The following is a 24,130-nucleotide window of genomic DNA, read 5'->3' as shown; positions in this document are numbered from 1 at the left end:
TATGTTTGTGTGTATGTTTGGTTTTATAATAGGGGTTTTAGTTGTTTTATTAATTGGATTGTCACATGCTGTTTTTATTATTGTTGTCAGCCGCCCCGAGTCTGCGGAGAGGGGCGGCATACAAATCCAATAAATTATTATTATTAATTATTATTATGTTATTCCCATCAACTTCCAGGCAGGTGTCGAACAAAGGATGACCTTGAGAATCTAGAATTTGCTATGGCTACATTTCTATTTCCCTCTATGCAGCAACCCCTCCCAAATTCCCATAGCAGACTAAAGCATAATATTTATTTATTTATTTATTAAATTTGTATGCTGCCCCTCTCCGCAGACTCGGGACGGCTCACAACAGCTGCAGAAAACAATATATAATAAAAATTCAATATTTAGAAAGCTAAAAACCCATCATTTAAAAAACATGCACACAGCATAATATACATAAACAGTAAACAGTATAGGCCTATATGTAGTGGGCCAGAAGTCTCCAAATCAAACGATGGCTTCGTCCTGACACACTCCTAGTACCATCTCAGTTTATAAGGGCCTGATGAGATCAACAAGACTTCTATCTGTGATTCTGCAAACAGGTGGCACACGTTGGTTTATGTCCCAGCGCTTGGGGAAGTACATTCGTTTGGCTACGGAGCAGAAGGGCAACTTGGAGAAGGAAGAAAAAGTGACAACCTGGTTCCTCTTCCTCTCAACCTGGATATTCATCATAAACACATGAAATACAGTAAGTCCCACCATTTTTCAAGTTGAATGTTGTATGCAGAGTAAAGCTACATCCCAAGGCCGAATATGATTTTTTTTTTAAAGAAAAAGTTTTATATTTTTCAGTTACAAACATGCAGTGAAGGTTCACAAATTTTTTTACCACCACGTTGTGGGCGTGGCTTATTTTGTGGGTGTGGCTTGATAGACCACGAGTTTGATACCCCCTCTACTAACCAGGTTCTAGATAGAAGTCTTTCTTAATCTTAAGGGAAGAAGAGTCACTTTTTTTCCCTGTCTCTTACTAAAGGAAGCACCTTGGACAAGGTAGTTAAAATCGTTGCCGGAAACAATCGAAGTATTGTGCTTCACCTGGAAGAAAAGGTAAACAAATGGCAAACTTGCCAACAAACATGTATAACTGTAATATAAAATTCCAACATTTAGTTGAATTTTTTTTTAACAAAAATCCTTCTAGATTTTTGCCTTGTCATAAGTCAAACAGGACTTGCCTGAAGCTTTGGGGGGGGAGTGTTGTGGTTGGTTTAAACATGAAGCATATACATTGTACAAGGTATGTGAAAATACATTTTTACCTTTTGTTTTCTTTTTTTGCAGAATGCATACACTAATGTAACACAAACTCTGGCCACAGTGGAGGAGGAAAAATTTGCCAAATGGATGTCCAATTCCGATCCTAGCTGCTGGAATAATATAAAATGGTAAACAACACAGGGGTAATCAGTTCTTGCAAAGAGACAGGTAGTCCCCAGTTATCAACAGTAATTGAGATTGACAACTCCATTGCTAAGTGATGTGGTCATAAATTGTGACATCATTGACTTAACGATAGCAGTTCCAGCAAATCCCAGCTCCCATCGTTAGTTAAATCCCAATGTGGATGCAGCTTCTTGCAATCACGTTTTCATCATTTTATTTATTTATTTATTTTATTTATTTATTTTGTCTAATACATAATACACATTGAAAAAAATAGATTAATAATATAAATAAAGAAAAGAATAGAAGAAAAGATATAAAAGTATAGGTGAACATATTTGAAAGGAAGAAAAGATAAATGAGATAAGGAGAGACAATTGGACAGGGGACGGAAGGCACACTGGTGCACTTATGCACGCCCCTTACTGACCTCTAAGGAACCTGGAGAGGTCAATCGTGGATAGTCTAAGGGAAAAATGTTGGGGGTTAGGGGTTGACACTACGGAGTCCGGTAATGAGTTCCATGCTTCGACAACTCGGTTACTGAAGTCGTATTTTTAACAGTCAAGTTTGGAGCGGTTAATATTAAGTTTAAATCTGTTGTGTGCTCTTGTTTTGTTGCGGTTGAAGCTGAAGTAGTCATTGACAGGCAGGACGTTGCAGCATATGATCTTGTGGGCAATACTTGGATCATGTTTAAGGCGTCTTAGTTCTAAGCTTTCTATGCCCAGGATTGTTAGTCTATTTTCGTAGAATATTCTGTTTCGAGTGGAGGAGTGAAGGGCTCTTCTGGTGAAGTATCTTTGGACATTTTCAAGGGTGTTAATGTCTGAGATGCGATACGGGTTCCAAACAGATGAGCTGTATTTGAGGATGGGTCTGGCAAAAGTTTTGTAAGTTGAAGTCCAGATATCTTCAAGTTGCCAAGGTTGGGGAACACTGATCTAGATGATGGTAAAATGGAGGAGACTGTTATAGACCTTTTTTTTGACATTTCACCACAAAATGGTAGCTTCATTTTCAAAACGAAGTTGGAAGCAGCTAGGTAGCTTTATAACTAAAGATTCTTGTTTATTTCATCTTGGTTGCAATCAACCTAATAAAAAAACACCGCCTGTGTTTCTTTTCCATAAACAGGAATATTAACTTGATCTTCTCATCAGCAGCTTGTATCAATGGCAGCTTTCTCCAACCGAGGTAACTTCCATCTATCAAAGAACTGATATACCATTATAAGTTAAGGAAGGCGTGCTTAACGTAGAGCAAAACTTAAGAAGGAGGTGTATTTATCAGAGGTGGTGCAGTGGTTAGAATGCAAAATTGCAGGTTAATTTTGCTGATTGCCAGGAGTTTAATTCTGACTGGCTCAAGGTTGACTCAGCCTTCTATCCTTCCAAGGTTGGTAAAATGAGGGGCCAGATTGTTGAGGGAAATTAGCTGACTACTTAGGGAGGACTGTAAAGTACAGTACTGTGAAGTGGCATATAAGTCTAAGTGCTACTTCTATCAGTTTTGTGGAGCATACTAATTATTATAAAAGGGGTCTGGTTGCTATAACCTTGTGATTAACAGAGTAAGCCAAATCTAAGCCAAATCTTTCACAATGTGTATTATTATTATTATTATTATTATTATTATTATTATTAATTAGATTTGTATGCTGCCCCTCTCCGCAGACTTGGGGTGGCTCATAGCAATAATAAAAACAATGTACAATAACAAATCTAATATTTAAAAATATCTAAAAACCCCTTATTTAAAAACAAGACATACACACAAACATACCATACATAAATTATATCGGCCTGGGGGAGATATCTCAATTCCCCCATGCCTGATGGCAGAGGTGGGTTTTAAGGAGTTTGTAAAAGGCATGGAGGGTGGGGACAATCCTAATCTCTGGGGGAGCTGATTCAAGGGGGTTGGGGCTGCCACAGAGAAGGCTCTTCCCCTGGGTCCCGCCAGACGACATTGCTTAGTCGATGGGACCCGGAGAAGGCCAACTCTGTGGGACTTAACTGGTCACTGGGATTTGTGCGGAAGAAGGCAGCCCCGGAGATATTCTGGTCCGATGCCATGAAGGGCTTTATAAATTTCCATGGGTGTAAATTTCCATGAAATAGAGGAGAGACTATGATGGTGATTGATCTTAATGTTTCCTGCAGAGTGGAAAAATTCAGAACATTTGAAGAGACTGTTGGTGTTGATATGTCAGCTGTTCTTCTTTTCTTTAAGAAGATTGTCGCTAACCCTAAAGTCTTCAAAACGGTATAACATGTCCTTAAGATTTCATATATAGAATATAATAGAATATTTCCTGGTATTTGTCTTTGGGGAGTCAATCCAAGTAAATAATTCTGAATGGCTAACAAACCTATAAGAAATTCTTATACCAAGGTTGTCTCTGTAATTTATGGATGCAGAAGAATGCAGGGTCTATTCAAGACCAGCAATTCTTTTACCCAAGAGCAGCGTTTCCCAAACCTTTGGCACGTGTACCTCTTCTATAATTTTCGTAACACTTAGTACCCCTCGTCAAAAAAAATGGATGTACTTTAATAACAATCCAAATATATTTTTTAATTTTTTTAGTACATACACAAAATAATAATAAACAAAAAATAAAATTATTCATAATAAAATATAAATAAAAGTTATACAGTAGTACCTCTAGATACGAGCTGCTCCACATGCGAGTACAGTATTCCAAGTTACGAGCCACGACGCGAGCAAAATTTCTGTTTGACACCCGAGCTCAAATTCGGGATACGAGCTGAGCTTCCACTAGGTGATGCAAGAATCCTTGCTTCCGGTTATCTCGGCGCGAAAAACAAAGTCTAAAGGCATTCGTTCGAGATGCGAGTTGATCGACTTACGAGCTCGGGTCTGGAACGAATTAATCTCGTATGTCGAGGTACCACTGTATTATAAATAACATTTATTTGGATCAATGAGAAGGATGAAATTGTTTGTGCTGAGGCGACAGATCGTCATAATTTGGTTCCCGGGGTTGTTAATTTTAATCTGAGATGTGTTTCCACGCCCAATAGTCTGTCCCTTTTTTTTTGACTTAATGTCTACAAATGCTGAAAAAGCAACTTCACATAAATATGAAATTGGAAAAGGCAAGATGTATTTCAGAAATTTTTCTGAACATGTACCCCCACCAAACTATTCCTGTACCCCTGTTTTCTCCAGCAATTATTAATGGGTCCTCTAGAGCAGTGTTTCCCAACCTTGGTAATTTGAAGATATTTGTACTTCAACTCCCAGAATTCCCCAGCCAGCAAATGCTGGCTGGGGAATTTTGGGAGTTGAAGTACAAATATCTTCAAATTACCAAGGTTGGGAAACACTGCCCTAGAGCAGAGGTCCCCAACCTTTTTTGCACCAGGGACCGGCTTTAAGCTAGACCAGTTTTCCATGGCCCGGTGGGGGGGGGGGAGCTAGCTGTCAGCGGCGCCGTAAAAGGGGCGATCAAGAGAGGAATGGGTGAATGAATGGACGGAGGGTGGGAAGGAAGGAAGGAAAGAGGGAAGGGACAGGAACAGAAGAAGGGTGCAAAGGAAGCAAGGAAAGGTGTGAAAGGGGAGAGTAAGAGAGGAAGGAGTGAAAGAAGGGAATGAGGGAGGAAAGAAGGGAGGAAGGAAAAGGAAAGCAAGAAATGGAGGAAAGGAAGGAAGGAAAGAAAGAAAGAAGGGGGGAAGGGACAGGAACAGAGGAAGGAAGCAAGGAAACTTATGAAAGGGGAGAGTAAGGGAAGAAGGTAGGAAGGAGAAAGAAAAGAAGAAATAGAGGAAGGGAAGGTAAAAGAGAGAAAGAAAAAGAGCAAGAAAGAAAGCAAGAAAGAGAAAGAAAGAAAGAAAGGCAACTTCAAAGAAAGGCTCACTGAGCATCTCTCACTCTCTCTCTTTCTATCCCTCTTTCTTTCTTTCTCTTCCTTTCTCTCCTCTTCCTTTATCTTCTCTCTCTCTCCCTCTCTCTTTCTCTCCCCCCTCTCTCCCCTTTCCCTCTCTCTCTCTCTCCCTCTCTTTCTCTCTCTCCCCCCTCTCTCTTTCTCTCTCTCCCCCTCTTTCTCTCTCTTCTTCTCACTTTCTCTCTCTTGTTTTCTTTCTGTCTCTTTTGCTTTCTCTCTCTCACTCTTTCTTGTTTTCTTTCTCACGCTCTTTCTCTCTCTTGTTCTCTCTCTTGCTATCTCTTTCTCCCCCCCTTTCTCTCACTCTCTCTTTCTCACTTTCTCTCTATCTTGCTGTCTGTTGCTATCACTCACTCTCGTTCTCCGTTCTTCTCAGCGGTGACGCGCGCACGCCCTGCCCGCCTCACCTTTGCGAGAGCACTTTCGCCCCGGGCTCTCAGCAAGGGGGTTTGCAGGAGAGGTGGGGCCGGCGAAGGTGATATTCAATGTCGGGGGCGCACAGGCGGTTGCACGCGCTCCCTATCTCCCTGCTAGCCCACTCGGAATATTCAAAATAAGAAAAGCCTTCGCCGGCAAAGGTTTTTCTTATTTTGAATACTCCGAGTGGGCTAGCAGGGAGATAGGGAGCGCGTGCAACCGCCCGTGCGCCCCCGACATTGAAGACCTCCGCTGAGAAAAGCCTTTGCCGGCATTTCCTCTCGGCGTCAAGGAGGCGCAGCGGCGGGCGGAGAGAGGGAAGGGGGGGGCAGCAGCGTCCCCCCTGGCCTTGGCGGGCCGCCCGACCCTCCCCACCTCCTGCAAACGCGGCGGACGGCGGGGGGAGAGCGAGGAGCCGGTTCCGGCGGGCGCGGGGCTTGGCTGGCTGGCGGGGGGAGCGCCGCTGGTGGTGCGGAAAGGCCGAGGGGACCCTGGCGCCGCGGACCGGCTGAAAACCCCCAACGGCCCGGTGCCGGTCTGCGGACCGGCGGTTGGGGACCTCTGCCCTAGAGGACCCATTAATAATTGCTGGAGAAAACATTTAATATATTTATTTGTTTATTAAAGCTCCTACAAATAACAAAATTGAACATTCAGGGAAAAGAATTTTGTTTTCTTCCTGCTGAACTCGGTTGGCTTAAAACAGGTGTGTTTTATTTGGAACACCATGAAGTCGTTCCAATTTGGAGGATTAATTTCCAGTAAACTGCTTCACTTTCTTTGGAACAGTTGGAATAAATATGTTTCAAAAGAGAAATGTAAATGTAAAGTCTGCATATCCCTGCAAGCCATAGGCCTAATTTATTTTGCAACCTTAGAGAAGTCTCTTAACAGATAACTCTCAGTCTGTCCCTGACTTACATTTCAAATATTTTCTCTCTGATTCTCCTTGTGCTGTATTCAGTATGGTGCACTTTTTTGTCTCATACATGTATTGTAAAACTCAGGAAAGAGTTGGAAGGAATCATATCATGCTATTATGCTCAAATATTTCCTACATGTAGTCCTTGACTTATAACAATGCACTTAGTGGCTGTTCAAAGTTAACCACAGCACTGAAAATAGTGACTTATGACCATGTAATGGACGGTTTTAACTTTATTAGTGTTTTTTAAAGTTTTAGTTATATTAATTGGATTTTTTTAGTTATGTATACTGTACAGTGGTACCTCTAATTACGAACTTAATTCGTTCCGTGACCAGGTTCTTAAGTAGAAAAGTTTGTAAGAAGAAGCAATTTTCCCCATAGGAATCAATGTAAAAGCAAACAATGCATGCGATTGGGGAAACCACAGGGAGGGTGGAGGCCCTGTTTCCTCCCGGGAGATTCCTAGAAAGGCCCCACGGAGGCTTCTCCTCACCTTTTCCGGCCCTGTTTCCTCCCAGGAGATTCCTAGAAAGGCCCCACGGAGGCTTCTCCCTGCCTTTTCCGGCCCTGTTTCCTCCCAGGAGACTCCTAGAGAGGCCCCACGGAGGCTTCTCCCCACCTTTTCCGGCCCTGTTTCCTGCCAGGAGATTCCTAGAGAGGCTCCAAGGAGGCTTTTCCCTGCCTTTTCCGGTTACAGTTTCGGAGGCTCGGGTGTGTAAGTGGAAAATGGTTCTTGAGAAGGGGCAAAAAATTCTTGAACACCCAGTTCTTATCTAGAAAAGTTCGTAAGTAGAGGTGTTCTTAGGTGGAGGTACCACTGTATATTGTTTTTTGACATGTGAGCCACCCTGAGTCCTCAGAAATCATCATCATCATCATTTTTCAGTTATCACCTGTGAAGAATCGCCATGATCGTGGGATCAAAATTCAGATGCTTGGCAACTGGTTCATACTTACGACCGTTGCTGTGTCTCAAGGTCATGTGATCCCCTTTTGCGACCAATTGGGAAGCCAAATTCAGTTAACAACCAGGTTATTAAGTTATCAGCTGCGGTGATGCACTTAACAACTAGGGCAAGAGAGGTTGTAAAATGGGGCGCATTAATAAAGGTCTCACTTAACAATGATTTTTTTTTCTTCTCTTCAAGGTGAAGAAGGCGTTGAAGAGCCTTCTGGGTTCTCTTCACTCCCCAACCTCACCAGAAGCCCTCAGGTTCTTCCTCATTGTGCCTGTTCTTTTACAAAATCAAGATCTGGATTCGAATCACCTTCTTAGCCAACTGGCAGAAGCAATCTGGCAACTCCCAAAGGAAGGCAAACAAGCACTGGGTAAGGCAGGCGCTCTGTAGGACTCACAGACACAAGAGACATGATTTCTCTTATCCTGAGCAGTGTGGTCGGGCGGTAGGAAAAGCAAGTAGGATGCTTGGCTGCATAGCTAGAGGTATAACAAGCAGGAAGAGGGAGATTGTTATCCCGCTGTATAGAGTGCTGGTGAGACCCGATTTGGAATAATACTGTGTTCAGTTCTGGAGACCTCACCTACAAAAAGATATGGACAAAATAGAACGGGTCCAAAGACGGGCTACAAGAGTGGTGGAAGGTCTTAAGATAAAACGTATCAGGAAAGACGTCATGGACTCCATCTGTATAGTCTGGAGGACAGAAGGAAAAGGGGGGACATGATTGAAGCATTTAATTATGTTAAAGGGTTAAATAAGGTCCAGGAGGGAAGTGTTTTTAATAGGAAAGTGAACACAAGAACAAGGGGGCACAATCTGAAGTTAGTTGGGGGAAAGATCAAAAGCAACATGAGAAAATGTTATTTTACTGAAAGAGTAGTAGATCCTTGGAACAAACTTCCAGCAGACGTGGTTGGCAAATCCACAGGAACTGAATTTAAACATGCCTGGGATAAACATATATCCATTGTAAGATAAAATACAGGAAATAGTATAAGGGCAGACTAGATGGACCATGAGGTCTTTTTCTGCCGTCAATCTTCTATGTTTCTATGTTTCTGATTAGGAAGAACTCTCACTTTGAGTAGAGCTGCCCCTGTGTTTAGAAGAGCTCTTTCTCTCTTGGACTTGAGGTTTATTTTTTAATAACAATTTTCTTGTGTATATGCACGGAAACAAAGAACCGCACCGAAACACGGGCGCACCTGCCTCTCTTTGTGCGATTTTGCTACCTGCACAGAGCCACGGAGGCGAGCACACATCACCATTCCACCTTAGCAGCCCACCTCTTCATTAAGTGTATAAATATTATTTACTTTGGCAAATAGCTTAGTCAAGAACAATCTTAGTCATACACAATTACAGTACATCAGTCAATACTCACAATACATCTACAATATTACAAGCCTCTCTCAATACATTAAACAATACTGCAAGCCTTACTTACAAAATATATTAAAACATCATCTGAACACACAGTTCTATAGTATAGTCCAAAGGTCTCCAAACTTGACAACTTTAAGACTTATGGACTTCAACTGGCTGGAGAATTCTGGGAATTGAAGTCCACAAGTCTTAAAGTTGCCTAGTTTGGGGACCCCTGGTATAGTCACACAGAAAAACTAGCAGAGAAAGGGAGAGATGTTTCTGGCTCCCTCTTATGGCTAACTGCAGCACTAACTCTTAAAGCTATAGTGTTATAATTCATTTAAATATACAGTGATCCCCCGGGTTTCGCGATCCCGGTCATTGCGAAAGGCTATACAGTATAGCGATTTTTCAACCCGGAAGTAAAAACACCATCTGCGCATGCGCGGCCTTTTTTCTATGGCCACGCATGCGTAGATGGCGCCGGGCAGATCAGCTGCTGGGCGGCTTCCCTGGGTCTTCCCCCTCTTGCTGGCGGGAGGGCGAGCGGCGGGCATCAGCGAGGAGTTTGCGTGGGCGGCAGGGAAACCCCAGCGCCGCTTCCCAGCTGACTCCTGAAGCCAAACATGGAAGTTCGCTTCAGGACTCAGCTGGGAAGCGGCGCGAGCGAACGGCGTGGGCGGGCGAAGGGCGGGCGCGCGGACAAGCAGCCGGCGGGCGCGGCAGCAGCGAGGAGTTTGCGTGGGCGGCGGGGAAACCCCAGCGCCGCTTCCCAGCTGAGTCCTGAAGCCAAACACGGAAGTTCACTTCAGGACTCAGCTGGGAAGCGGCACGAGCAAACGGCGTGGGTGGGCGAAGGGCGGGCGCGCGGGCAGGCAGGCGGCGGACAAGCGGCGGGCGGACAAGCGGCGGGCGCGGCAGCAGCGAGGAGTTTGCGTGGGCGGCGGGGAAACCCCAATCTTCGGCTTCTCGTTGCTGCGGCGGAAGTAAAAACACCATCTGCGCATGCGTAGATGGTGTTTTTTACTTCCGCACCGCTACTTCATGAAAAACCGATCATTGTGAGGGGTCCTGGAACGGAACCCTCGCGATAATCGGGGGACCACTGTACATTGATCGCTTGTTTATATATTGTCCAACCCAACCAGTTATGTACACAGTACTAACATGCTCTCTTTTCAGAAACTCTATGGTCCAATTTAGAAGTGTGCTTCTTTAAGGATCTGGTGTCCATGTTTCAAAGGCTTATTGGCGTTAACATGGTTTTGTACAATAAACAGCAGAGTAACTGGTATTTCAACAAAAATGGATGCATTATACCACTTAACATTTCCCAAATGCTTTATGCGGTAAGTAACAAACTTTGACTGAAAAGAATGAATAGTAGTTTTATTGGGTGTTTTTTCCCCCCAACATTCAGTTTGAATGGTGCTTTTTGTTTTTTAGTATTTTTGATACTTTCTACATTTTCCTTTCTTCCATTGTATTAAAACAGTACAAGCAATATGATTGATCCTTGTAACCCAACTTCACAGAATAAAGTGGTACCTCGTGATACGAACCCCTCGTCATACGAAGTTTTCGAAATACTTACCCGGGGTTTGGAATTTTTTTGCCTCTTCTTACGAACTTTTTTCGCCTTACGAACCCCCCGCCGCCGCTGGGATGCCCAGCCTCTGGACTTCCGTTGCAAGCGCCCGTTTTTGCGCTGCTGGGATTCCCCTGAGGCTCCCCTCCATGGGAAATCCCACCTCCTGACTTCTGCGTTTTTGCGATGCTGTAGGGAAATCCCAGGAGGGGAATCCCAGGATCGCAAAAACGGGCACTCTGCTGGGCGCTGCCTTCTAGAAAAACCTTCTAAAACATCTGTGTATTAAAATTAAATTAAAATTAAGTGTAAATGCTGCTAATTTGACAAGTGCAGAATTTGCTTTGGTTTACATTTTATCTGTCTTGTCCCCTGATTAACATTTACTCTAATCCTGTTTATATATACACAGGTAAATTTCAGGTCTGGCTTCAAAATTCAGGAAAGTAATTTTTATGTACCCGAAGTAAAGAAAATAATTATACATTGGGATAGGTTCCAATTCAATTACAATGTAAGTGCTTATTTTTTTATTTTAAATTTGGACTTTTTAATGTTTGTTTGTTTGTTTGTTTGTTTGTTTATTTATTTATTAGATTTCTATGCCGCCCCTCTTCACAAACTCGGGGCGGCTAACAACAACAATAGAACAACATGAAACAAATCTAATATTAAAAATGACTAAAAACCCTTATTAAAACCAAGCATACACACAAACATACCATGCATAAATTGTATAGGCCTGAGAGGGAGAAAGAATATCTCAGTTCCCCCATGCCTGACGACAAAGGTGGGTTTTAAGGAGTTTACAAAAGGCAAGGAGGGTGGGGGCAATTCTAATCTCTGGGGGGAGCTGGTTCCAGAGGGTCACGGCCGCCACAGAGAAGGCTCTTCCCCTGGGTCCCGCCAAACAACATTGCTTAGTCAACGGGACCCGGAGAAGGCCAACTCTGTGGGACCAAACCGGCCGCTGGGATTCGTGCGGCAGAAGGCGGTCGTGTAGGTATTCTGGCCCGGTGCCATGAAGGGCTTTATAGGTCATAACCAACACTTTGAATTGTGACCGGAAACTGATCGGCAACCAATGCAGACTGCAGAGTGTTATTATTTTTATTATTATTATTATTTGATTTGTATGCCACCCCTCTCCGAAGACTTGGAGCAGCTCACAACAAAAAACAGTACAAATCCAATACATTAAAACAATTTAAAAAACAATCATACATCTCATACAGACCATACATAAAGCGGAAACGGCCCAGGGGAATCAATTTCCCCATGCCTGACAACAGAGGTGGGTTTTGAGGAGTTTGCGAAAGGCAAGGAGGGTGGGGGCAGTCCTAATCTCCGGGGGGAGTTGATTCCAGATGTGTCTTTCTCATATATTACGTTTCAACTTTTGTTGCATTACTGAAATAAACTTTTGCACAATATCCTAATTTTTTTGAGTTTTACCTATAGATCAGCAAACTATTTTCAAATGCCCCTGTAAATAAAAAGTAAATGTGTCTATTTATTTGTGACTATAGTGGAAGCTAATAGCAAATTTTTGCATAGAATAGCTCCCAAGGAGCACTGGTACTTATTCCACCAAAGGGATAGCTCTTTAGACATAATTGCAATGTACTTTACTAATTATTTTTGTTTTGTTTTTGTGAGCAGATATTGTTTCAGCTGGGCTCAATGTGTTCTAATATAAATGTAAGTTGTATAGATATTATTTCATTAAGTTTATATTTCTTCTGGTCAAATATATCTGTTTTTATTCATTTTGGTCAAAAGGGGAAATATTTTGCTAGAAATATCTTAAAAGAAATATGGAGCCATTCTTTCCTGGCCATTGACATTAATACTGTGGACTGAACATTAAGTTTTAAAATGATGCGATCTGGGACTATCCTCAACCTTTCTAATGCCATGACTCCTTAATACAGCGTTTCCCAACCGGTGTGCCGCGGCACACTAGTGTGCCGCGAGACACCGCCAGGTGTGCTGCCTGGGCGGGGCGGTGCGGTGCCTCCGACCTCTCGGCTCCTGCCCAATGCCGCGGTTTCTGGCGCTCTCCTGCTGGGCCCCAAAGAAGGAAGGCAGGAAGAAGGAGAGCTCCATTCTTCGCGCCTTTTTCCCGCCTTCCTTCTTTGTGGCGCAGCAGGAGAGCGCCAGAAACTGCGGCATCGAGCAGGAACCGGGAGGTCGGAGGCACCGGCACGGCAGCACCCCGCCCAGCTGAAGCTTCCCTGTCGTTGTCTTCGGCACACCTGGCCGTGTCGTCGGCAAGTGTCCTTTGGGGCCCGGCGGGAGGGCACTGGCGGTGGGAGCGGGGGGGGGGCGGCTGCAGTGGCGCAGGCAGTTGCGGGGAGATGGCGGGGGGGGCGGCTAAAGCGGCCCCGGGCACCGTTCCCTGTAGGCTTTTCCAGGGGCGCGCCTGCCGGATTTCCCTCCACGCGGCTGGGGACGCGGATCCACCGCCCTCGCCAGCCCGATCTCCCTCCGTGGTGGGGTGGGGGGCGACGAACCGACGACCGGGGGCTGTCCGTCCGTGTTGGGTGGTGCAGGGCAGGCACAGGCAGCCCCAGGGGAGAACAAGGGAGGGAGAGAAAGGAAAGAGAGAGTAAGGGAGGGAGAGAAAATTGAATGAAGGACGGAGAGAAAGAAAGAGTAAGAAGTAGAAAGGATAGAGAAAAAGGAAGAGAAAGGGAGGGGGAGAAAGGAAAGAGGGAGGAAGGGGGGAGAGAAAATTGAATGAAGGAGGGAGAGAAAGAAAGAGTAAGAAGTAGAAAGGAAAGAGAGAGAAAGGGAGGGAGAGAAAATTGAATGAAGGAGGGAGAGAAAGAAAGAGTAAGTAGAAAGGATAGAGAAAAAGGAAGAGAAAGGGAGGGAGAGAAAGGAAAGAGAGAGAAAGGGAGGGAGAGAAAATTGAATGAAGGAGGGAGAGAAAGAAAGAGTAAGAAGTAGAAAGGATAGAGAAAAAGGAAGAGAAAGGGAGGGAGAGAAAGGAAAGAGAGAGAAAGGGAGGGAGAGAAAATTGAATGAAGGAGGGAGAGAAAGAAAGAGTAAGAAGTAGAAAGGATAGAGAAAAGGGAAGAGAAAGGGAGGGGGAGAAAGGAAAGAGGGAGGAAGGGGGGGAGAGAAAATTGAATGAAGGAGGGAGAGAAAGAAAGAGTAAGAACTAGAAAGGATAGAGAAAAAGGAAGAGAAAGGGAGGGAGAGAAAATTGAATGAAGGAGGGAGAGAAAGAAAGAGAGATAGGAAGGAAAGAGGGAGAGGAAGGAAAGAGATGAGAGAGGAAGGAGGAGACAGAATGAGAGGAAGGAAGGAAGAGAGAGAAAGAGGGAGGGAGAGAGAAATAGAGCGAAAGGGAGGAAGAGAGATTTTTTTTGTCCAAACTTTTTTTAGCGCCCCCCCCCCTCCATGTTCCCCAGGATTTTGAAAATATGAAAAATGTGCCGCGGTTCCAAAAAGGTTGGGAAACACTGCCTTAATACATTCCTCATGTTGTGGTGACCCCCAACCATAGGTCTAGCGTCAATTCTCCCAACAGAGCTTTAAGCTGATTGGCAGGAAGGTCAGAGGGACACCCCCACTGTAAACGCCTGATTGGTCGGATTGCAAAAATATGTTCCAAGGCGCCAGAATAGAAGCTTTAGTTCCTAACACCATGAGAAATTTGTCTTTTCCCATGGTCTCAGGCAACCCCCGTGAAATGGTCATTTGACCCCTAAAGAGGTCCCGACCCTCAGGTTGAGAACCTCTGTGCTAGATAACTGTGGGTTTTAAAATGCATAGTTTTAAACATGGATTAACATAGTTTTAAACACGGATTAACACCAGACAGGAAATATTATAATCAAGGAGAAAATCACACCCTCACCCAGGGTAGGGTAAACAAGCAATAAACCCCACATACGGGCACTGATAATGTTATCTAGTTGGGTAATGAAACATCTGCAAGCAAAGAACTAAGAGCAGAGAGCACCAAGAATCTCACAATTCAGCCATGAGCTACAGACATTGTCTTCTATTAAAATGGTTGCTTTTATTGTGGACTGGATTCAGTGGCTCTTATTCTTGAGCTGTAATGTGATTAGTTGGGTTTTGGTTTATAGTAAGTCAACTTTAAAATGTACATGTCTTAAATCATAAATAATTCCTCTTTGTTATTTCAGCTGGCTTTACCTGTGTTCAGCCAATTTCCTTGGATCTTGAATCTTGAAGATAAAATTGTGGTGCATAAAACAAAGTGCCAAATGTTGGACTTGGAATATAGGAAGGTATGTATACCTAGGGACATATTGCAACGTTAACCAAATTTGCGAAAATGGCTCGTAACCCAGTTGCTTTTATCCTAGACATACTTTATAATCTCGACAATGAATGTAAGGAAGCAGGATTTACTACAGGATACCTGGAACTATCTAAGAAGTGCAGAAGAAATTTGCTTTCAGCATTTTTTTCGAGTAAGTATCCAATTTTGTATATCTGTAATCAAACTATGGTTATGTGACACATATGTTATAAGACAGTGAAAAGCATTTGCCTCTCAACTGAGAAGTAACAATCTAGAGCAGGCTTGTCAAACTGATGGCCCACAGGCCATGCCTACCCCACCTCCGCAGAGGCAAAAAACACCACAATATGTCATGTGACGCAATTGAATTTGACTCCAGTGATGTAGAGCAGTGATTTTCAACCTTTTTTGAGCCGCGGCACATTTTTTACATTTACAAAACCATGGGGCACATTGAGTGGGGGGGAGGGGTAAAAAAAGTTTGTACAAAAAAATTCTCTCTCTATTCCTTTCGCTCTATTTCTCTCTCCCTCCCTCTTTCTCTCCCTTTCTTTTTTCTCTCTCTTCATCCCTTTCTTTCTCTCTTCCTTCCTTCCTCTTTTTTGCTCTCTTTCTCTCTCCCACCTTCCCTCCCTCTCTCTCTTTCTCTCTCTTTCTTTCTCTCTCTTGCTCTCTTTCTCTCTCTCTCTCATTCTCTTTCTTTTTATCTTTCTTGCTTTTTCTCTCTTTCTCTCTTTCGTTTTCTTTCTCTCTCTCTTGCTTTCTTTCTCTCTCTCTTGCTTTCTTTCTCTCTCTCACTCTTGCTTTTTCTCTCTCTCTTGCTTTCTCTCTGTCTCTCTTTCTTTCTTTCTTTCTCTCTCTCTTGTTTTCTTTCTCTCTCTGAGCTTCGCGGCACACCTGACCATGTCTCACGGCACACTAGTGTGCCACGGCACACTGGTTGAAAAACACTGATGTAGAGGATCGTTTTGAAATGCAACCAACTGCAATGTTGGGAGTAATTCTAGTTGAGACCTCATTTTGATCCTTTCCTTATTCAATCTGAATAGAAATATTGCGTACTTTTAAAAAGATTCCTCAGCATATATAAAATTACAATAGTAAGTATACAAAATACATAGGCACTGCAGATACTTTATTAGAAACCATTTCCTATTCAATTTTGTTGTTTTTCATTTAGTGTCAAGTTTCATGACACAACACTCTAATTTATTTGTGGATCTGAATTCAAAATTCTGGGTCTCTGCAGAATAATGGTGTAGCTTCATCGAAGAAGAATCAAGTCTAACATGACATTGTCAGTAAGCCAAGAACTCTATATAGTATACCTGTGACCTTGTTACACATTCAAAGCTGAAATATATTTGAACATTAGTTTTCATTCAGGTCTTTTCATCTATGAATTACAGATAATAATTAATCTATATAAATAATTGCCTGTAATCATCAAGTAATGAAACTGTCTTTTGGAATAACTGATTTTTTTTTACCGAAGACTAAAAAAATTACATTTCCTTCACAAGCAGCCACATCCATTTTGCTTTGTTGTCTAAGATCCTTCACTGGGAGAAGATTTGCCTGTTTAACTTCATATTGCTTCTTTGATTTCTATATTTGATTTCTTGTTTGAAATTCCTGTCTGCTTTGATGCTACTTCCGTACTGTAGGCATGCCATAAAGAGCAAAGGACTTTTCAATTTGCTTGGATGTACTTGCATCTGAAGATAGTTAGCCTCTGTTTCATTTCAGGCATGCTGCAAGGGTCAGAATATTAAGAAATGGGTTTTCCAAAAGCTTCACTCCATTCTTTATTTTAAGAGGCTTCTTAAGAGTTAAGCACGATCTAGTTGTGGCGAAAAAGTTTAAGGCCCATCCAGGTCCAAAGATGGAAAAATACATAAACTGGGATTGTGATTGGAAGCAGCAGGCTGTAGAAACATATGCTTGTGGTATTTGTGCAACCCTGGGGGAAGTTTTCATCTACACTGGCTGAGTAGAAGAGGCCGGCTAAAGACAACAGCGGCACAAGCACAGTCATGGTAGGAAACGAAGGAAACATCTTACTCCGCTTGTCTTCCAACTTCCTTCCAAGAGGATAATCTTCTAGGTTTGTTCAGGTTCCGTTTCCTGCTTCTCCTTGCCAATCATTCTTGCTGCCTGAGGTATCATATTAGGAATGCCATCTATGATGGGGTACGCTATACCTAGTTCTTCATTAATTAACTCATTTGTGGATTCGTTATATCTAGAAAACATAGCAAATAATGTCACGTGAGATTTATTATTGTTCTTGATTTAAGAAACATGCTATATACATAAATGGTAAGCTAGCACTGGCTGAAGGGAGGGACACTGAGCACTTGGGAGAAGAGGAACTATGCATACACTTTAAGAGGGATCCTGAGTGGGCAGGACTTCAGCTCACTGGCAAAAAATTCTCTAGGTGTGGGTCAGTTAATCATGGACAAAAGTTACTCAGTGCAAAGCTGCACAGCAACCCAACATCTAGAATGCTTTTTTAAAATTGGCTATTGGGAGGGGGAGAAATTAAATGAAAAGGGGAGGGAGGGAAGGAAGGAGGAGAGAAAGAAAAAGAAAGAAGGAAAGAAAAAAAGAAAGAAAGAAAGATCTATGTAAAGTTATCTTGATAAGGATTTCTGAGGGGGCCTTTGTAAAAAATACTACGACTATTCTGCATCATCTACCAGAAATAGGAATTGTTGAACTGTATTAATGTTTAGAAACATAGAAGATTGACGGCAGAAAAAGACCTCATGGTCCATCTGGTCTGCCCTTCTACTCTTTCCTGTATTTTATCTTAGGATGGATCTATGTTTATGTTTGAACTGAATAATCTATAATACCCAAGATATTTCATGATTTGATACTTCCACATGAAGATCTATGAAGGAAATAAGATGCTTCTGACAGAACCGTTTATTCCTCCCCAGTACACAGATATTTGGAGGAGGATGGAGTAAGCATTTCTGTCAGAAGACAGAGTTTACAGTTTATAAGTCAACTTATCTAGAGTTTCTATGAAGTCATTAATCCTACATTATACCATATATTACATATATGTAATATGTTATACATACACACACACATAACATTTAAATTAGAAATCTAATTATATATATAAATATAATAATAATAATAATTTATTAGATTTGTATGCCACCCCTCTCCGAAAACTTGGGGCGGCTCACAACAATAACAATGTTACAATGTAAACAAATCTAATATTAAAAACAAAAAACCCATTATATAAAAACCATATACCACATGCATAACATACATAAAATATATGCATGGTATATATATATATTGTTTATACTATATATGTTTATATAATATAAATATTAATATTTCTAATATACATACATGCATATATGTGTGTGTGTGTAACGTTTTTGCTGATAAAAGAAATATATAATTTTCAAATTCAGCAAAAAAAGGTGGTGTGTGTGTGTAACGTATATATATATTATTAAATAGCATATACTGTAAATACCTAGGCTTCATAAACCATTCAATTCCAAACTACTGGGAATGAATTAGGGAAAGGGAATGAGTTTCCCTGCCTGGCGGGAAGCCTCCGCCTTGAGACTGCACAACCCATCGCCACCGGGAAGGCCTGCTGGCCACGGCGGGGAACGAGCGTGGCCCGACGCGCTCGGCAAACGGCGCAAAAGCCGCGGCGGCTAAACGAGACCGGGCGGGATAGGAAAACGGGCAAAAAAAAACCCTCCCGGACTGACCTCAGCGGCTTTTTCGACAGGGGACAGACGAGGATCTCCAGCAGCCCGGCCTCGAAAGCCGGTCTTTGGGCGGTGGTTCCTCCTCCGTTCGCCGCCGCCGCGCAAGTCCCCCGCAGAAGCCCGTGGCGCGGGATGCGAGTCAGCAGCCGTAGGCCGGGCAAGGCGAGCATGATTCGCTGCGGAGCGCCAAAGGTCAAACCGGCCCGGAAATGGAAACTGCCTTTGGAATGGAAACTCCTTCCGGGGCAGCAGAGTGCTTGCAAATAGAACCCCGGTGTACTTTTTAAAGCACTCTGCTTTTAGTTCCGGCCGGGGTTTGGACTGCTGGTTTTCCTCGTCAAAGCAGGAGGGCGGACTCGGGAGAAGGGGAACGAGATGGCTGGGAAACTGGCAGCCTAGTTTAGGTGGATTTACCGCAGCCAAGGCTTTTATCGAATCGCAATAGAATAGAGGAAATATGGAACAGAATAGGGGAAAATATAGAATAAGAATAGAATAAAATAGAGAAAATATGGAACAGAATAGAGAAAACAGAATTAGAATAGAGAAAATTTGGAATAGAGCTGAAAATATAGAATTAGAATAAAATAGAGAAAATATGGAACAGAATAGAGAAAATATGGAATAGAATTAGAATAGAGAAAATATAGAATATAGGAAATATGGAATAGAACAAAATATAAAGTAAGAATTAGAATAAAATAAAATAGAGAAAATATGGAATAGAATAGAGGAAATATAAAATAAGAATACAATAAAATAAAATAACGAAAATATGGAATAGAATAAGAATAGAATAGCAAAAATATGGAATAGAATAGAAGCGGCTGTGGAATTCTGGGTGTTGAAGTTCACACATCTTAAAAGGTCTACCAAGGTTGAATACCTTTAAACCGTCCTTGTTAAGAAAAATATTCGCAGTAACCTGAATTGAGCCTTGATTGACAAGAGGAAAAGGATTCAGTCAGGAAACTTCAGCTCCCAGAATTCCTAGAGTAACATGAGAGCGAGAGAATTCTGGATATTGAAGGCCACACATCTTCAAATTGCCTAGGTTGGAAAACACTGTTCTATGTAAACGGATAAGATTTTCTGTGGATCTCTTTTTGTTGTTGTTGGTTTTTTGTTTGTTTGTTTTTGGTGAGGCAGGATACAAATTGAGTAAATCCTGATCCTGTTTTGCTGGCCCTGAGAATTTCACTGATTTCTGGCCTATGTGTGTATCTCACTGTTTAATTTGGGCAATTCCCCCCCCCCCCTATTTTAAAGATCACCTGAGTGGCTTTGGTCTTGAAAGACTAGCAATTCTAAAACAGGGTTTGCTGTTTCAGGGATCCTCTGAATAATTTAGGGTTCTAGCCTTAATTCAGAGGAAAAAAGCTAGTAAAGATGTTCTGATTTCTGAGCAACCAGAAATATTTTTATATAATAATATAATGATAATTACAGAGTTGGAAGGGACCTTGGAGGTCTTCTAGTTCAATCCCCTGCTTAGGCAGGAAACCCTACACTACTTCAGACAGATTATCCAACATCTGCTTAAAAACCTCCAGTGTTGGAGCATTCACAACTTCTGGTGGCAAGCTGTTCCACTGATTAATTGTTCTGTCAGGAAATTTCTCCTTAGTTCTAAGTTGCTTCTCTCCTTGTTTAGTTTCTACCCATTGCTTCTTGTTCTACCCTCAGATGCTTTAGAGAATAGGTTTATCAGTCTAAATTAGTGTAAATATCTGGGTAATTTTACTTCATTCCTCAGGTGTGTTTTCAAGGAGACCCTGATGTCAAGTATGGGGGCTTGATCCAGGAGTTCTTCACAATCATCTGCAGAGAATTGTGTAGTCCGGATGCACAAGTATTTAAGCACTATGAAGAATCACATCGTATTTGGTTCTCTCATGAGGTATGTAATGTATAAATGTATTGCATTTATTTATGCTTTCTGCTGCTAGCTATAAAAATAGGAATTACTTTGGAGGTAATTGAGTTCTTTGACCATTGACTGGGAGGTGATAGCTGACCTTTTTCTTGGCATTGTCTATTCAGAGATATATTATTTGTAGTCCTGGAAATTTGTTGTATTATTAATTAATTAATTAAGACAACAAATTTGTCCTAATTAATTAATTAATTAATTAATTAATTAATTAATTAGATTTCTATGCCGCCCTTCTCCAGGCCAATCTAGCTTTTGAGGATAGCAGCTGTTGATATTTCTGAATTCCTGTATTTCTTCTTGAATTGAATTGAATTTTTATTTGCCAAGTGTGATTCGACACACAAGGAATTTGTGTATACATTAATGGGGAAATGTTAGGATTACTAAATGCTACAATTGATCACCATCAGATGAAGTTTAACAGTTTCTGTTTGTAATATTGATATTGCATCAAGCTGTGTCTTTATTCTGGTATGAATAGATTTTATTTATTTATTTACAGTATTTAGTTAGTTACTTAGTTACTTAGTTACTTAGTTAGTTAGTCAGTCCAATACACAATGAGGGTTTTAGTGGGTATATATCTATATACACATAGTAAAATACATGATGAAGATTATAGAGGAGATACTCATAGTAAAATATATCTAAGAAATAATAGAAAAGAAGATATAGGAATAGAACATATCAATGAAAGAATAGAAGAAGAGATATCGGAATAGAAGAAAGGTATAGGAGATATAGGAGAGCAATAGAACAGGGGACGGAAGGCACTCTAGTGCACTTGTACTCGCCCCTTACTGACCTCTTAGGAATCTGGAGAGGTCAACCGTAGATAATCCAAGGGTAAAGTGTTGGGGGTTTGGGGATGACACCATGGAGTCCGGTAATGAGTTCCACGCTTCGACAACTCGGTTACTGAAGTCGTATTTTTTACAGTCAAGTTTGGAGCGGTTAATATTAAGTTTAAATCTGTTGTGTGCTCTTGTGTTGTTGTGGTTGAAGCTGAAGTGATCAAGTTTTCAAACCTCCTGACAAGCAAAGTCAATGAGGAAGCCCGATATACTTCCAGCCACGTGGGCCAGTTCTAAGCACCCCATGGGCCGGATTCGGCCCGCGGGCCTTGAGTTTGACACCCCTGTCATAGACAAAAGGGCTCACAATCCTTCAGTGTTGGTTAACATTAGCAGGACTGAGATAGAGGGAGTCACAATTAGATTGCTTCATCAGTCGGAATCACACATTCAACAAGGGCCCGTTTTTAATCTGCACTTATTTGAGGAGTCCATCGCTGGAGAAAACATTGCTGGAGATTAGAACTGCCCCCACCCTCCCTGTCTTTTGTAAACTACTCAAGACTCATTTATGCCGCCAGGCATGGGGGAGTTAAGATATTCCTTCCCCCTAGGCCATTACAAGTTATGCATGGTATGTTTGTGTGTATGTTTGGTTTTATTATAAGGGTTTTTAGTTGTTTTATTAATTGGATTTCTACATGCTGTTTTTATCATTGTTGTTAGCCGCCCCGAGTCTGCGGAGAGGGGCGGCATACAAATCCAAGAAAGAAAGAAAGAAAGAAAGAAAGAAAGAAAGAAAGAAAGAAAGAAAGAAAGAAAGAACAGCCAGAAAGAAAACTGACAAGCAAGAGATGATGCTGATGAAGTTGTGGAAAAGGGATGCAGGCACACAACCTCTTGCAGCTAAAGTTATGGGAAATGAGTTTGAAATAGCATAAAAGACAGACAAATTTACTACAAGACAACATTTATTTTGTAAGTAGACACTCGTGCCTTTACGGAGTATTTCTCAGTACTTGCATATTTTATTTTTCAAATTAGGTATCAACACAGGAAGACATATATTTTTTAATTGGGATCCTGTTTGGAATAGCGCTCCAAAATATGAAGATACTTGCTTTACCCTTCCCTCTTGCCTTGTTCAAGAAGTTGGCAAATATGGAGCCAACGCTGGAAGATTTAAAAGAACTCTCGCCTATAGTTGGACGGTATGGCATGACCTTTTATTTATTTATTTATTTATTCATTCATTCATTCATTTATTCATTCATTTGTCCAATACACAAATACATAGGAAGAAAAATAGACATGTGATAATATAAAAGAGGGTGAAAGTGAACTTAGAGGGGAGGATATATGAAAGAAAGAGAATATGTAAGATAGGTGGAAGAGAGGAAAGACAATTGGACAGGGGACGAAAGGCACACTAGTGCACTTATGGACGCCCCTTACTGGCCTCTTAGGAACCTGGAGGGGTCAATCGTGGAGAGTCTAAGGGAGAAGTGTTGGGGGTTAGGGGTTGACACAATTGAGTCCGGTAATGAGTTCCACGCTTCGATAACTCGATTGTTGAAATCATATTTTTTTACAGTCAAGTTTGGAGCGGTTCGTATTAAGTTTGAATCTGTTGCATGCTCTTGTGTTGTTGCGGTTGAAGCTGAAGTAGTTTTCAGAACCATATGGTGATAATTGATATTGCAAATCAAGTACTCTTCTTTTTCCGTGTTCCAAAATTGCGTGGATATACGCAATCTTTTGATATCGGAAACTAAACCAAAGTCTGTCGTGGTTGATACTTAAATGAAAGACATATGAGAATCCATGTGTTGGCTAGACTTGGACATTTAAAAGAAGAGTGAAGAAGGAAATACCTAACTAGTCCTTTAAAGCTGCCAAGAAAAGAATATGACCCCAGGAGTCTCAAAATGGGTAAACAGTGCGGTCAGGTGGTAGGGGAAGCAAGTAGAATGCTTGGCTGCATAGCTAGAGGTATAACAAGCAGGAAGAGGGAGATTGTGATCCTGCTGTATAGAGCACTGGTGAGACCACATTTGGAATAATACTGTCTCCAGTTCTGGAGACCTCACCTACAAAAAGAGATGGATAAAATTGAACGGGTCCAAAGACGGGCTACAAAAATGGTGGAAGGTCTTAAGCATAAAACGTATCAGGAAAGACTTCATGAACTCAATCTGTCTAGTCTGGAGGACAGAAGGGAAAGGGGGGACATGATCGAAACATTTAAATATGTTAAAGGGTCAAATAAGGTTCAGGAAGGAAGTGTTTTTAATAGGAAAGTGAACACAAGAACAAGGGGACACAATCTGAGGTTAGTTGGGGGAAAGATCAGAAGCAATGTGAGAAAATATTATTTTACTGAAAGAGTAGTAGATCCTTGGAACAATCTTCCAGCAGACGTGGTTGGTAAATCCACAGTAACTGAATTTAAACATGCCTGGGATAAACATAGATCCCATCCTAAGATAAAAATACTGGAAATAGTATAAGGCAGACTAGATGGACCATGAGGTCTTTTTCTGCCATCAATCACTTTTTAATGATTTATTATAAAAAAGAAACAAATTATTTTAATATTGGGGGAAGTGGTTTGTTTTACTTTGTTCTTTTTCCGTTTAGTCGTCTTCAGGATGTACTGAATGAATCCTATGATGACAACCTTGAAAGGATGATGTTGGATTTCACGGTAGGACACTCTGGCTGGGTTAGAC

At 41.8% G+C, this 24,130-nt stretch overlaps 2 protein-coding genes across 2 annotated transcripts in view; one reads left to right on the top strand and one right to left on the bottom strand.

Moving 5' to 3' along the window:
- Window positions 1-24,130, top strand: part of LOC139170589 (E3 ISG15--protein ligase HERC5-like) — a 43,316-nt gene that overhangs the window by 11,163 nt on the left and 8,023 nt on the right. Inside the window, exons 7-20 of the mRNA XM_070758016.1 lie at window positions 594-742; window positions 1,031-1,104; window positions 1,339-1,442; window positions 2,578-2,637; window positions 3,606-3,708; window positions 7,850-8,030; window positions 10,214-10,380; window positions 11,032-11,133; window positions 12,282-12,320; window positions 14,786-14,890; window positions 14,969-15,076; window positions 20,425-20,568; window positions 22,443-22,609; window positions 24,039-24,105. Of these exons, the coding sequence (XP_070614117.1) occupies window positions 594-742; window positions 1,031-1,104; window positions 1,339-1,442; window positions 2,578-2,637; window positions 3,606-3,708; window positions 7,850-8,030; window positions 10,214-10,380; window positions 11,032-11,133; window positions 12,282-12,320; window positions 14,786-14,890; window positions 14,969-15,076; window positions 20,425-20,568; window positions 22,443-22,609; window positions 24,039-24,105 (1,570 nt within the window). The remainder of the gene's footprint in view (window positions 1-593; window positions 743-1,030; window positions 1,105-1,338; window positions 1,443-2,577; window positions 2,638-3,605; window positions 3,709-7,849; window positions 8,031-10,213; window positions 10,381-11,031; window positions 11,134-12,281; window positions 12,321-14,785; window positions 14,891-14,968; window positions 15,077-20,424; window positions 20,569-22,442; window positions 22,610-24,038; window positions 24,106-24,130) is intronic.
- LOC139170592 (phosphatidylinositol N-acetylglucosaminyltransferase subunit Y) lies at window positions 16,668-17,050 on the bottom strand. The gene has a single exon (XM_070758020.1). It carries the CDS (start codon window positions 16,964-16,966, stop codon window positions 16,751-16,753), a length of 216 nt encoding a protein of 71 aa, XP_070614121.1. The 5' UTR covers window positions 16,967-17,050; the 3' UTR covers window positions 16,668-16,750.

This window comes from Erythrolamprus reginae, chromosome 7, assembly GCF_031021105.1.
Source record: "Erythrolamprus reginae isolate rEryReg1 chromosome 7, rEryReg1.hap1, whole genome shotgun sequence".
Lineage (NCBI taxonomy): Eukaryota > Metazoa > Chordata > Lepidosauria > Squamata > Dipsadidae > Erythrolamprus > Erythrolamprus reginae.
Note: the sequence above shows the minus strand (reverse complement) of the source record. Positions and strands in the feature narration are given on the sequence as shown.